Raw genomic sequence first — 15,461 nt, forward strand, 5'->3', positions numbered from 1 at the left:
TGTCCTTTATAGACTCACTGGTTTATTTTATTTAATGGAAGAGATTACATACACCACAGACTCATTGAATCTTTCAGACTTGGAAGTCATCATATCAGCCTCCAGCCTGATTATTAATTGTCAAAGTCTCTGATACACTGCAAATCAGGCAAACTTAGTGTCATGGGGAGGGGCTTAATGTAAGCTTATGAAGACACAAATATGTGAGAAATTTACTTCAAAGGATAGGAACAGTGTCATCTGTAATCTTTCTCTAATAATTGTTACTAAACAGTTTTATTCACTATTTTCTGAGAACTCTTACCAGACCCTTTTTAGTGTGAGATGGGGGTGGATGTGGGGGGTGAGAAAGAAAACCTTATTAAAGGATTGGGATGCCAGACCAGGGACTGCATGCTTTCCCAAGAGGCAGATTTTCAGATGGAGCGGGAGGTGGAGGGAGGAGAAAGCCTGCAACTCTGAAAGTAAGTATTGCCATTCTCATTGACACACAGGGCCACTGGCTTAAGAGGTTATGTACTTTGTCGGGATACCAGAGGGCTGTTTTTGCTACTGTACCACACTCGAAAAATCAGCCAAAAGAGGCAGAACAGCAAATGGTTTACAGTGGGAGCTCTATAATGAACTGGCACGGACTCATGGCCCACCTCTGATGGACACGGGAACTTAGTCTTTCTAGGCCTCAGTTTCATCATCTGGGAAAAAATGGAGATGATCTATCTACACAGGGTTGTTATAGGGATTTAATGAGATAGTGCATGTTCACTGCAAGTGAAGCACCTGGAAGGTAGTGAGTGCTCAACAAATGTTAGTGCTACTGTTTTCTAAAGAGAGACTCACACAGGTGTGCAATATGCCCTTTGGCCTAAGGAGAGGAAGACAGAACTGGAGGCCAAGGCTCAGCTTGAGTCCCCAGTCTGGCACCTACTCCATTGTGTCATTGTGAAAATACCGAATCAGGATTAAGGTGACATACACCAGGGTAAAACAGTTCCTATGGTTCAGACAAAACTTCTGTTCCCTTTAGTATGATGAAAGGAAAAAAAAAATGGGACTATTTTCATAATTGATTATTTTACAGAGTGCTTTCAATTAATTTCCTTTTTAATAATGCTTTGAGAATTTAGTGAACTCAATTAGCTAACTTGGCTTTTTTTGGTGGGTGGTGGTGGTGGTGAGGAAGGAAACTTGGAGATAAAATTCACTTCATAGATGACGTGTATCTAGGCTGATATCTGACACACTGAGCCACAAATGCCATTATAGGGACTTTGCCCTAAGTTACTCTATGATGTGGATTATATACTATTTTATTATTGATGTTGTTTCAAGCTAAAAGCCTTTTTCATCCTTTTTATTTAAATAACAATAATATTTATAACTACCATTTACTGAATGCTCATTGTAAGTTCTGTGCACTATGCTACATGCTTGATAGTATTTTATTCAGTTCTCACAGTATAATTATCATTCCCATTTTATTTGTTAAAAATCGAGGCTCAGTAACATTAAGCAACTTGGCTAAGGTTGCACATAGCTTAGTAAGTGACAGATACAGTCCACATCTCTCTGCTTCCAAAATCTGTCAATAATTCTGCCAGTTTCATTGTACGGGATAAGTAAACATTTTGCCATTTATTTCCAACCACTAACTTTCACTTGGAAAAGAACACACATAATATGCATCTTACCTTTTCCCAAGCACAACTGCTCCTGGGTCTTGAGATTTGGCTTCAAGCTCCTGAACTTCATCTACTAAGGTTTTAAAAGCGGTCCTCTTGATACTGGGGCAGGAGGGGAAAGGTAAAAGGATTTGCATGGAAATGCTTATGCGACCATAAAACTAGTGTCTAGTTTATTACCAGGCTGTTGATAAGTACAATAGTAACTGGAGTAGAAAATGTTTCATTAAAATTTTAAAAATTAGAGTAAAACTGAGCATTAGTTATAGGAATAGTCTTCAATAAATAGTTTAGATTTACAATATTAAAACTCCTAGAGTGATATTAACTTCAATAATATTTTTTTAATAGGAAGAGATAATGTTTTAAAATTATAACCCTTGAGAAAAATTTTTGTTTTTTCCATTCTCTATCTTATATATATCTTATATATATGTGTTGAGAATCAGATAAGCAAAAACTTTCTTTTCATAATTATTAAAAAAAATGTATTTGGAGACAATAAGTTTTCCCTCCCTCTATGTGCTGTTTTTGGCTGATTTCTAAATAATACTTCCTAATGTAATTTTCTCCAATTCGATCAATTCACTTCTTCCTAATATTAAAGTAACTGCTTTACTTCTCATTTGATCTTCTAAGCTAATTTTTTAGTGCCTAAATCATGCTTTCTTCTTTATTTAAAATTAATATCACTAGTTCACAATTTGCAAACTACATGCTTGAGTTGATGTCTCCATCAGAGAAATGTGAGGGTCAATATGTACCTGTGTTTCCGTGTGTAGAACCAGGTGTTAATACTTACACCTTGTACATCACGTCCAGAAGCAAAGATGCCACAGGAATAAATAGCAAGCCCGTCCAAAAGACTCCCGAACTGAACAGCATGGCTGCCTGCGTCAATCAATCATCAGAAACAATAATACTTCAAAAACCAAGAAAGACATTGTTCATGTTCAGTTCTTATTATGACTTCAGTCAAATAATTTTAAGGATATAATTCTGTAACTGTAACTGAGAGTTCAAACTTGTGAAAACATTTGGAATTTAAAGCTGCATGTGTTAAAACATTCATTTACCAATCTTTTCCCCTGCTCTCAAGCAGCTAATAGTTTTAAAAGAAAGCTTTATTATTGTGGTCAGTATATGGAGTGATAAACCTTCATCTTTTACAACTTAGAATATCAACATCAATTTTTTGGAGCAAATTTAAATTACATTCTGGATTAAATTATAATAATATAAATGAATCTCACACTAAATTTACTAATTCTTGCAAATGAAAATCAACTCTACTTTTGTATCAAATTAAAAGAGATTAAACATCTGGATAAATCATTACTATGAAAATCACACTTTGATTAGTTTTTGGCTATTAGGAATAATCTGAGTTTTTGTTCAATGATTTATATAACTTGTATTAGTGTATATCAATTATGCTCAAGTCAAACAAATATCTAGTGTGTAAAATCCAAATACAAGAATATTAAAATATCTTTAATAATTCCATTTTATTTAAATCTCACATTGCCATATCAAAGCCTTTCAGGTTGTAATGTAATTATATTATACAGAGCTTAAAAGAAATAGTGTTGCACAATAAAACCTAAGGAAATATTTTGGTTTTATTTCTTTGAGTCTATTTGTTTATCAAGAATAAATTTGGAGTACCCATCTAAATTCCTAAGTGTATTGTTATAATTCCATTAAAAAGTAATCAACTAACACATGCACATTCACATCCTGCTATAAATCACACAGGAAATTTCTTTTTCATTTTTTACCAGATATGGCTGAGGAATTAAAAAATGACCTAGCTTAATCCTTCTATGCAGTTTCACAATTACACATAAATAATCTAAATTAATCAATCCTTAGCAAATATAAAGACAATTAATTTAAAATTGATATTTCAGATTACTTACTCATTTTGACTCTCAACTAAGGACCAGAAACTGCTTAAATTTTTTTCTGTACTAATACATGTTTATTGATAGAGACCCTTAGTTCAAGCATGCTAAGGTTTTTTTGCTATATAGGACTGAAGAACTCTGAGCACATTTAAAATAAAAACACGCCACTACAAAAAATTTCAGAAAATAAAAATTTGCCATGGGGGTTGCACAGAATAGTATCCATATGCTAAACAACAATAAGGTAAAAAAATATTCACATAAAAGTCACTTTATTTAATAAGCAAGACATGATCCTGGACATGTTTGCTGACATCCTCAATAGTGAAAACCAACAATAACTATGTAATAGGAAATGTCTATCAAGTCAGTGGTTTTGTTTAGATTGAAGGAAGTTTTCTAGTAAGGTTAATGGCTGTAAAAAATAAATAACCCCCACATTTCTTTTCCTTCTGGGGGGAAAAGGTAAGATCAGATTCTAAGTCATGTAACCAAAAATACCACATTTACTTGGCTTACTTTTAATATATTTTAATGTGGGGGGCAAGAGAAGAAAGATTTATTCTTGCCTTCACCACCTTGAATTAAATGTCTGCTGGTGGAAAAGGCGAAAGTGGTGGACAGACTTGGGGCTGCTAATTCTGACTATTGTGATGCTAACTATGAATGGAGGGGCAACTGGCGCCCACTATTCAGTCCACCAGCCTTTGGCTTTACAAATGAACGACATGAATTGAGGGGAGAAAAGTTTTTCTGCGTCATATCTGAAAGCCTGTCAGATTTTTTTTTTCTTTTGCAGAGTTAATCCAAACCTAAAAGATTTAAAGCCGACATTCGCATTTAAGACAGAGAGTCTCTTTGTATTTTTTGGATGACGAGGAGGGGGGAAAAAAATAAAATCCCACAGAGGTATTTCCTTCCTTTCTGTACAAGAAAGCTCCCCCTCGCTCCGTAGAAACCAGTTTTGTTTCTAACTTTCCTCATCTCCCCACTCACAGGCAGGTCAGCTGGGAAAAGAAGACAATGGGGGTAACAGGAGCAGCCTGTTCGGAGCTGGACTCAGGCTTCCTCCAAGAGCAGTCTGCAAACCCCCCCCCTGAATGTGGGAGATTGGTGGGCTGTGCCAAGTGGCCCCCAGCACCCCTCCTGGAGACCCTGTGAAATTTGCCACAAAAGTGGCCCCGAGGGGGCTTGAGAAGGGATCAGCCTGGGGTGGGTGGGGGCACAAAGCTGGTAAACAGGAGGGCATGGGCCCTGCATGGGGAACAAGCAACTGCTTGTCTCTGCAGAGGACGCTGGCTCTAAATCGGACCACAAGGGCTTCAAAAATAAACCAATGCTGACTGAAAACGCAATTGCAGCAGAGAAATTGTTCTGAAATTTCCATGTGAACGTGTAGGGAAAGAATGGGGAAATATGAGCTTGCTGTACATTGGGTCAAGCCTGGGGCATGGAGAGGTAAGAGGGTCTTACCGTCCCACCCACAAGGCAGTGATCCATTATTGTTGGCACCTACATTTCCAACCCTAGAGGGAAATTCACTTTCCTTGTGCCCAAGTTCATTCTTTTAGGAGACAGAGTTCAACCTGCCACCTACTTACAACCTTTAGAACATGGTCCTTGCCTACCTCTCCTTTTTCACCAGAAAGCTCAGAGAGGTGTGCTGTCTCTTACTCTTGGATAATGACAGATGACTTTCCATAAAAGAAGGCCCTTTGGAGAACCTAAGATTATATCCACGGACTCCATCAAGAGCAGGTCCAGTGATAAGCAGCTTTAGAAATGGTCCCCTCCCAGCAATCAGACTGGGGAAGTTACTTCTCAACCTTAGCCTCAGTCTCCTCAGCTATTAGCTGACTGCAAGAATCAAACCCAAGAGTAACCAATAATGTGGCCACTTTTTAAATATTGATTATTAACCAATTTCCCTTTCTTCATTAATTTTCATATTTCTTTCAACACTCATCTCTTGTTCTTTTTAGTGATCTGTCCAATGAGTGTCAAGGAAGGAAATTTTTTATCTCAATATCAAATTAAGTGTAAGTTTATAAATTTCATAGTTTACACAGAAAGATCATTACATATGCTGTGTCATCTAATATTTCAAAATGTAATACTGAAATACAGGTCAAAGTAACTGATCACTGATAAAAGTGCCATCCATCTCAATTTGTTAATTTAGGAAATGGAGATAAGTTTTTTTTTTTTTTAAATAGAAATTATTACTAACTGCACAGGCAAAATATATTACGGTGGGAAAATTATTCAGAAAACAGTGCTGCCAAACTTGGTTTGTTATTTTTAGAGGAGAATGCAGGAAGTGAAATTAATATAAATTTTAAAGGCATCAAGAGTTAATGCTAGCAGCAACGACACTAAAAACAACAAAAACAACAACCAAAAAAAGTGTCTGGCTTTCTAAGATTAAAAATGAAGAAGAAAAAATACAACAACCCCACAAAGGGAAATGTTCACCAAAAAACGTAAAACTTCCGTATGTTCACAAAGAACTTAAAGAAAAGGAGAATGAGTGGTAAAAACAGATAAAATTCTGTTAATATCTCTGGTCATAAAAATAACCAACTTTTCTTTATAAGAATAGATGAGATCCCAAGAGATTGGCAGAAGACCTGGAAAGTATTCACTGAAGTAGCAGCAAGCAATTAATAAGACAGTGCTGGGCCTCTCTGGGCATAAAACAGCACCAAATTACATCAGATTTTAAAAACTCACTACCACCGTTGGAAGGGGGTGAGATTGGGTAATGGTGGAATAGATAGATCTGTACAATTTATCTTATCACCAGCCATATATTAGCTTTTGAAAAAGGCATTTGACAATGTGTATCCATGTCACAACCTTTCATTCCTGCTAATTTGATAATTCAGTTTCTGAACTATGTGTTGAAGTCAGGCACTGCTTTTGCTTGTAGGTTAATGTCTCACGAAACTGTTTTGTGGTCACTAGTCTTGAAAGCATTCCTCCCTGCAGAAGGGCTCATGTCCTGAGGTTTAGTAAAGATGTAAAGAAACTGCAGCAGCAGTCTGTGGGAGAGTCAAGTGCAGAGTAATTTAGGTCAGTCTTCTAGAAGCCATAGGAAATAACCCCATGGAACGATATTTTCTGGCGTGCAGTGGGCTTTACCTGATGGCATGCACGTGACAGGAGAACTCCCTAAGCCCCTCCCTCTCTGTTCAGGGAGGCCTGGAATGGAAACTGGGAGAAGGGGAGATTCTCAGCGTGTTTGGGGCTGAGTTGGGTGAGGGAGGCCACATGGACTATAATGTCCACTATCCTGTTGCTGTAGCCAAATTCATTGTCACACCAGGATAGGAGTTTGATCAAGTGGTCATTGAAGGCAATGCTGGCCCCAGCATCTAAGGTAGAGGAGTTGGTGTATCACTGTTAAAGTTGGAGGAGACAACCTCATCCCTGGTGTAACCCAGGAAGCCTTTGAGGGGGCCCTCTGATGCCTGCTTCTCTAGCTTCTTGAAGTCATGACATCTGATATCTTTCTTTAGGTGGAAGGTCAGATCCACTACTGACACTTTGGGGGTGGGCACACAGAAGGCCGTGCCAGTAGGCTCCCCATTCAGTTCAGGGATGACTTTGCCCACAGCCTTGGCAGAGCCAGTGGATGCAGAGATGATGCTCTGGCAACCCTATCTGCATCATGCCACTTTTCTAGAGGTGGTCATCATTGGTCTTCTGGGGGGCAGTGTGGCTTAGATTGTGGTCATGGGTTCTTCCATGATGCCAAAGTTGTCATAGATGACCCTGACTAGGAGGATAAGTTCCCTGTACTTGGGATAGAGTACAAAATTCTTGATATGACTTATAGACTTCTCCTATCTGACTTCTCTAGGCTTCCCAGTCCTATCTCCCAAGCTGGTCCCCATCTCTAGTTATATACCATGTTTTTCAGTTCCTGGAAGGTGGTCGTGCTCGCTCTCACTTGGAGCCTTATATCTGTGACTCCTACTTGCCCTTTAATTTGCACATAAGTGATCATATCCTCCCTGGACTAGGTTAGCTGATCCTACTTCGGGATTTGCAGTATGTGGGCATCTATGGCTCATTTTTGAGTCGTTCCTTTATTTTCTTGTTAGACTATACTTTCTATCATAGGAAGATATATATCTTGATTAAGTCTAACCACCCAAGTACTTAACCACCAAGCAGATGTTCAATAAATAACTGTTGGATAAATAAGTTCTTACAACCTAGTGTTTGGAGGAATTAGGTAAAAATCACCAGACCTCAGGGACTCCATTCTGGAGATATGGTAATTATGTCTACTTAGTTTTCTGGTGTGTTGGCATGAAGTTTTTTTTGGGGGAGAGTTACAGCTAGATATTTATGAGTTCTGGAGAAAACGAGGGGAAGAGATTGACTCAGCCCCCTAAACACCCTATTCCAATATAGATTGTCTTTTTTCTTAAAAAAAAAAAAAAAAGGTTGAGTGACATGCACTAAAAGTTAAGTATGTTAAACTACCTCCCCACATCCCTGCCAAGTCTGAATCAACAGAAATATTTTGTGGAGTCCAAGGAAAGTATGAAACTTAGAATACAGCTCTTTCTGGGGGTGGGAGTGGGAAAGAGATGCAGAATTGGCAGGAAGAGAAGGGAGGTCTTGTACCAGTATTACTGAAGATGGTTTATTAACTACATGACATGAATACTTTCACCACGTAAAATAAAAGGGAGCAGAACACAAAACCCCAGTTTTCCTCAGCTTGGCAAATGTAAACTGTATCCTTCCAACTGCTTGGGCCAAAAAAACAGAAGTTATCCTTGTTTCCTCCTTTCTCTCAAGCTGTATATTCAATCCAATGGCAGATCTTATCTGTACTACTTTAAAAACCGACTTCTCTAGCCTTCCCAGTCCTATCTCCCGAATGTTCAGGGTCGCACTATTCACAATCACCCAAAGGTGGAAACAATACCAACACGTGAAAGGAAAAGCCCCAACGTGGACATACATGCATGGAAAGATAGGGAGTGTTCAAAGGAAGGGAACTGATGGGTAAGCCTTGAGGACACTGCACTAAGTGAAGTAGGCTACTCACAGAAGGACAAATACTATGATTCCACTTACATGTAACAACTAGAAGAGTCATGTTCAGAGAGAAAAGGCAGAATGGCCAGGGGCTGGGAAAGGGAGGATGAAGATTGTTTAGTGAAGGTGGGGGTCAGTGGGGGAGATTGAAAAATAACTGGAGATGCACAGCACACTTACCCCCCGCCCCCCCCTCCCCAGATACAGAATATACCCACTCCTTGCCCTTCCACCCTGGCTTGAACTGCTGCCATCCCCCGCGGATCAAAGCAGTGGACTTATACATGGTCCCTTCCCTTTTCTCCAGCCTGTACCCTCTTTTCTCAACAGAACACCCAGAGTAGTCATTTAAACAGTCAGATTATGACTCTGCTCAACCCTCCAGGGACCCAGAGGAAGAAGGAATCTCTACAAATGCCTCCTGGTCGGAGGCCCTATCTCTGAATCCCCATCTCTCTGCTCTTTGCCACTCCTTTACTCCCTCACAAGAGGCCACTCAGGTTCCCGCAGGGTTTCAGGATTTATCTATTTTCCATCTGGGATTCTCTTCCTCCAGAGAGCCACAGATCTACTCATGAGTCATCAGGTTTTAGCTCAAAGGTCATCTTTGGAGTAAGAGCCTTCATGACCACCCCACTTAAAAGAGCACGCCTCCTGCTCCAGACACTCTGCCCTCCTCCCTGCCTGTCGCCTGTCATCCTTACCCAGGGGTTGTGCAGCCTGCCCTATCCTATATGGTGCTTGTTGTTGTTCTAAAATTATAAGCTCCAAGGTACAGCTTGTCTTTCTTGTTCACAGTTGCATCGCTAGCAACTAGAATAGTGCTTTGATGTATATTTATTGAATGAATAAATTGCTCAAAGACAGGTATACAAATTAAGGACAGGAAAAGGTGAGACTAATAAACAGTGATTATCTTTGGGTAGTAAGTACGTCTGCTATTTTTTTTCTCCTTTCCCATTTCCTCTATTTTCTGATATTTATTCAATGATTCTAAGTTACTCACATTATTGAGAACTTTTTTCCTATGAATTTTATTTAAGAAGTCATCAATTTTCACTGATAGAAAAAGCACTCAAAATAGTTATAATAAAGCCACCACTATCAGTCAGACCCTAATTTCTTTTCTGCATTGTTTTCCTAGAAATATTATGAGTTTTTTTTTTTTTTTTAAATTTCCTCCCAAATGGTTAACTGGGAAGAAGCAATGATTAAGGAATGATCCTCCTATTCAGAGAATGGTCTGTTTATTTATATAACTCATTTTTTACATTTCTTCATTTTTACTACATTTTCTAGTTTTCTTCCCATTAGCCATACATGTGTCTGGCTAACGTTTCTCTTTGTTGGTCCTGTGAATGGAAACTTTCATTTTTCTTTGTGCAGTAGAGCTACTTTATCTTTAAAGATTTAAAGCTTTTTCAAGGGAGTGAACAAGTTAAGAGAAAACTCGACAAGCAAGTCATTATGTGTTTCTTAGGATCTGGTTACACAATGATCAAATCAGATCCAAAAGGTTAACTCTTCTTTCTGGCTGTGACTCCTCTAACCCATCCTGGTAGAGCAACTCTTAGAGAAGGCTTGTATTGTACTGTGATCCCCAAACCCACAACTCCCACACCTCCCTCTCTTTTAAAACCATCTCCTACACCACGAGATCAGCTCATTTCTCTTGTCTCCTCCTGTGTTTCCCTTAATCCTTCTGATCTCCTTAGGAAGCACCTTCTTCGTGAAATCATCATTAATAACAAAAACAACAAAGACCCTTCAGTGCTTAACTTCGAATTTGTAGGTGTTGCTTCTTTTCATACAAACTTCCTGGATCTTTCAAACAAGCGGCGGCTCTTCCCTCTTGGCAGCTCCTCCAGGCTTTGCCTAGGCTCCAGGAGTGGGATATTTCCATGGAAGAGGACAACTCTGTGCTGCCGTGTCCCAGTTTCAGCCCATCTCATTGCATCCCCCCTCAGTCACCCACAGGGCCTTTTCTCCTGGGGTCCCTCCTTTCCTATCATTCCATCTCAGTGGAATGAAAAGAGCTGGTTCACTGAACCCGAGATATAAATATAATCTTTCATACCTTGAAAGCTGAAATCCACAAGTTTAATGTCTATATTTTTATGGCAAAATATAAATTTTATGAATATTAGCGTGCCCTTTCCTGGCAACGCTACTGCCGATGTATGGGCACTTTACATCAGCTCATCAGAAACAACTCTGCTTTTAGACACAGAAAAACTGTGTTACTTGAATTTAAACCTGTATTTCTGAAAACATCTTTGTGTTCTGGGTTTGCGAAACACCATGGTGTGACATTGCAAAGGTCTCTGAGTGATCTGACCCTTTCCTAGAGGCTGATCTTTTGTGGTACCGGGCACAGATTAAACTCACTGGGTCAGGGCTCAGTGAAGAATTTGCCACCTTCCACTTTAACCTGAGACAAATACTCTTGGGTAGTCTGTCTGAAAACTTGCTGAGAAAACTTGAAGACAGAATAAAGCAAATGCCAGTTCTATGCTATGGTGTCCAGCACTGAGAAATGTCTTTGATATCTTGTTTTAGCCGAAGAGAATTCTTGCAAATTTTTGATGTCATATGATACATATTCATGTCAAAACTTAAGTGTTTTTTTTTTTGTGTGTGTGTGTGACTAACTTACCACTAACATGTATTTATCATTTCCTTTGACTCAAATCTTATTCTATGGCTTCTGGTACTCTCTGGAATACTGTCTATTCCATAATAAAAAACTATCTATTGCTTAAAGTTACAATATTCATGATATTCAGGTACCCTTCTAATCCACCAACACCCAGCCTAAGCCCTGACACATAGGCCCTCCATAAATCTCAGTTGGATTGAGCTGAATTAGCTCGTGTATAAGATGAATTATTACTTTCTCCATAAAAATAGACAGGGCAGAACACCCAAAAAAATAACTAAGGATAAGGGTGTTTCGGATAAACCCCAATATGTTTGCAATTATTTCCAGCAGCTCTTGATTACTCAGAGACAGAGAAACCCTTGGCTGGGGTTATCCCAAACAAACAAACAAAAATCTTAGAAAAATATGCAAATTAGATGCCAGCACACAGCATTTATGTGTTTCTTTCCTGTGGAAGTTTCTGGGGTGATGGTGAGGGGCTGGATGGGTCAGTGCCCAGTGGGCTCAGAACCAATGCTCAAGTCTGCTGTAGGATGTAAGACAAGAGGGGCCACCTCTGCACCCCGTCTGGCAAAGGGATGAAGACAAGGACAGTGACTAAGAGAGATGTTTTCAGGAGAAAGGAAGAGTCAGCTGGGATCTAGATCAATCAGAAGTTAATTTTTCCCCCCAAAAGTAAAATTTCACTACATATAAATGTATACTTGAGAACAATATGCAAAAGAAAATAGTGTTTCTAAAAACACATCAAGAATGCTAGGAAACGTGTGGTTCTGAAATGTTTTCTAGGAACATAATTCCCAGAATAGTAAAAATAATTAAGAACAGAATTTGTGGCTTTATTTTAATCTTCTTTATTGTGCTATTTAAACAACTTAAAAGTAACATAAAAATGAGGGCAGAATTAGTAACAACATACTTTTATTATGAGAAATACAATTCCAAAAATGTTATGACGTATATTGTATAGGAAAGGGTACTTTATCTCTTTGCTCAATATTTTTACTTGTTACATCATTTTTATAGGTTTTCATAATTTTGTGATGGTTCTGTAGTCTTATTTTTTTAAAATAATCCCATAAAGCATCACTTGTTTGTTTATGAGTAATTCAATCTGGAAAACAAAAATACCTATATTTCAAGACTAAGTGAAATGATTTTTAAAAAACTCAAAACTTGTTAGGCATGGTGGCGCATGCCTGTTATCTCAGCAGCTTGGGAGGCTGAGGCAGGAGGATCTAGAGTTCAAAGCCAACATCACTAAAAATAAGGCATTAAGCAACTCAGTAAGACCCTATCTCTAAATAAAATATAAAATAGTGCTGGGGATGTGGTTCAATGCTCAAGTGCTCCTGAGTTCAATCCCTAGGACCCACCTCCCTCCCCCTTAAAAAAACTAAAAAAAACCCCCAAAACTTCAAAAGACTCTTACCCATAGAAAGACATATAAAAGCTGATGTATGGCTTATGTAAAAGTTACTGACTTCTATACCTAAGACTATCAGCTATGCTTCCTCCCCATCGTCTTAAGATGCAACTCCATCCTTTGCTGGATACCCTTTCGCCAAAGACTACACTCCTTTGTTGTGGCCATGTGATCAGCTTTTGGCTAATGAGCCCTAAGTGGAAATGTAGAGGCAACATCTAGGAAGAGTCTTAATGAGAAAGGAGCGATCTTTCTTCCCTCTCTAGTTGGCTGGACTATGGGTAAAATGACTAGACTAGAGGAAGCAGGCTAAGGTTGTCAGTTCAGTAAGACAGAAGAAATATGGCCTCTGATGACTGAGTGGTTGCCACATCAGACATGGAATTCCTGTCCCTTACCTGACTTCTTTTTTTTTAATATTTATTTTTTAGTTATAGGTGGATACAATATCTTTATTTATTTATTTTTATGTGATGCTGAGGATTGAGCCCAGGACCTCACACACGCTAGGCCAACGCTTTACCTCTGAGCCACAACCCCAGCCCCTCTTACCTGACTTCTTTTTTAAAAAAAAATTTTCGTGGTTGTAGATGAACATAATACCCTTATTTTATTTATTTTTATATGGTGCTGAGGATTGAACCCAGTGCCTCATACATGCTAGGCAAGCGCTCTGCCACTGAGCTACAGCAATAGCCCTTACCTGACTTCTTTGTCTTGTTTAAAACACACATTGAAAAATATAACCCCAAATGACTGGGTTTGGATAACACTAGAGCTACAGTATGAATATTGTGTCCCCAAAGGCCCACGTGTCAAAGGTTTGATCCCCAAGATGCCACTATCAGGAGGTGGCAGAACCTTTAAGAGGCAGGGACTAGTGGAAGGTCTACAAGTCCTAAGGGGACAGTGGAACCCAGCCCCCTCCTTGCCCCCTAGCTTACGATGTGATTTTACTCTGCCACGTGTTCCTGCCATGATGCACGGCCTCACCATAGGCCGAAAGCATAAGAGCCAATCAACCATGGAGCAGAACCTCCCCTCTGGGAACCAAGATAAACCTTTTCTTTTTATAACTTAATTCTCTCAGTCAGGTATTTGATTATAGTGATGGAAAGCAGACTAACAACATGCTGCAAAACTGCAGAGATGGCTTAGAATAAATCATCATTAGGCTTCTCACTGATGATTCTTTTACCTTAACTACATCATGGAGCGCAAGAATTGTCTCATAATGAGCTTTATTGGAACAGATGGCACAATGACATTCAGTTTCTTTTGTGAGACTTCTTGATGGAATCCCTGGCATGTAATTCAAATACAAATGATCCTGTCCTCATAAGCTAGACTGCTGGCCTGGAGGGGTGACCTGCGCTCTGCCCCCTCCCTGGCTCACCTCACAGTGCTCTTTCCAGCCCTCTCAGTCTAGCCATACTGGTCTTGTCTTTGAAAGGAAAGGCTCACTCCTGCCTCAGAGCACAGGCACCTGCTGCTCCTCAAGCCTGAAATACTCCTCTCCATACAACAGATATCCCCACGTCACCTGAGCTTCTGTCCCTGCTACAAGAAGACCTCCTCGGAGCACCTAGTATAAGCCCTGTCCTTGGCCACATCACCTCATTTTCCTCCTATCACTTTTTTTTTTTTTAATACAGTGCTTACTCTTTCATCATTTGGTCATTAATTAACGAGTTTAGTGACTGCTTCTCCTTGCTCTCCCCTGGTCCTCTCACTCTGAATGGCAATGGGGATCCTGCTGAATTAGCCTGGTACCTAGGCGCAGTGCCTGGCCCTGATGGAGACTTCATACTTCTGGAATGAATGAATGGGAGAATGAGTTGACCCTAGAGGCCGATGGCTGAAGCTCTGTCACGCTAAGCAAGCAGGCTTCCTCCTCTTCTCACATCTTGCCCTCCACTAGGGTGTCGGGGTACAACTATAGCCCCTTGCACACATCAGTGTTTCTTCATTAGCAATGAGATCCCCAAGGACAAGGACCAATTCTGCTTATCTCTGCATCCTTCAGTCCCTCTCACAGAGCCTGGCACACATTAGACACTCAACATACATTTGCTGTATGTTGTAGGAAAAGATGCTATGGCTACAAAAAGCAATGCCAGTTCTCATAATGATTCTAAAGAAAGCGGTGATTTTAAATTGCATGTGAATGTCCTGAATCACTATTACATTTGTCATACCTAAGTCTTGCTTTCTCAGCATTTCTAGATTTTTTTTTTTTTTTGGCTTGGAAGTGGCCATCAGCCTGCGGCCTGAAGAAGTGTGGAGATTCACCTGTCTGAGTTGCTGTCAAGGGCACAGGGACTGTGCCCAGTGGCATGTTTTACTGGATGGGCTCCCAATTGCTGGCTCGTTGAAGAACATCTGAGAGAGTTTAGGATAGTTGTTCCCTCCAGGCCACTTGGTGAACGCAGTAACCTTGGATAAAATGCCATAGTGTCATAATACTGCCCCACCCCAGCAACAAGGCTGGTCTTATGACCAATAAATTATTATAGGCGTTGTAGGTAATTAAAAACTGATAGATGAGTAAGGACTATTTTAACCAGGAAATTCCTCATATGAAAAGTGATTTATTATGCTGCACAAAATGGGCAACAGCACAATTTGGGAAAATCGCATCACTACTGTAGTTTATTAATACCTTTCCTATGAGGGTGACACCAAAGAGCCCAACAAAGATTTTTATTGGTTTTCAGAGT

At 39.6% G+C, this 15,461-nt stretch overlaps 1 protein-coding gene across 5 annotated transcripts in view; it reads right to left on the reverse strand.

Annotated features, from left to right (window-relative positions):
- Positions 1-15,461, reverse strand: part of Atp8a1 (ATPase phospholipid transporting 8A1) — a 229,096-nt gene that overhangs the window by 11,662 nt on the left and 201,973 nt on the right. For all 5 annotated transcript variants that reach the window (XM_048784412.1, XM_015482073.2, XM_048784413.1 and 2 more), the window contains 2 exons: positions 2,485-2,573; positions 1,692-1,784 (listed from right to left, as the gene is read on the reverse strand). In XM_048784412.1, the coding sequence (XP_048640369.1) occupies positions 1,692-1,784; positions 2,485-2,573 (182 nt within the window). The remainder of the gene's footprint in view (positions 1-1,691; positions 1,785-2,484; positions 2,574-15,461) is intronic.

Source organism: Marmota marmota, unplaced genomic scaffold (assembly GCF_001458135.2).
Source record: "Marmota marmota marmota unplaced genomic scaffold, marMar, whole genome shotgun sequence".
Lineage (NCBI taxonomy): Eukaryota > Metazoa > Chordata > Mammalia > Rodentia > Sciuridae > Marmota > Marmota marmota.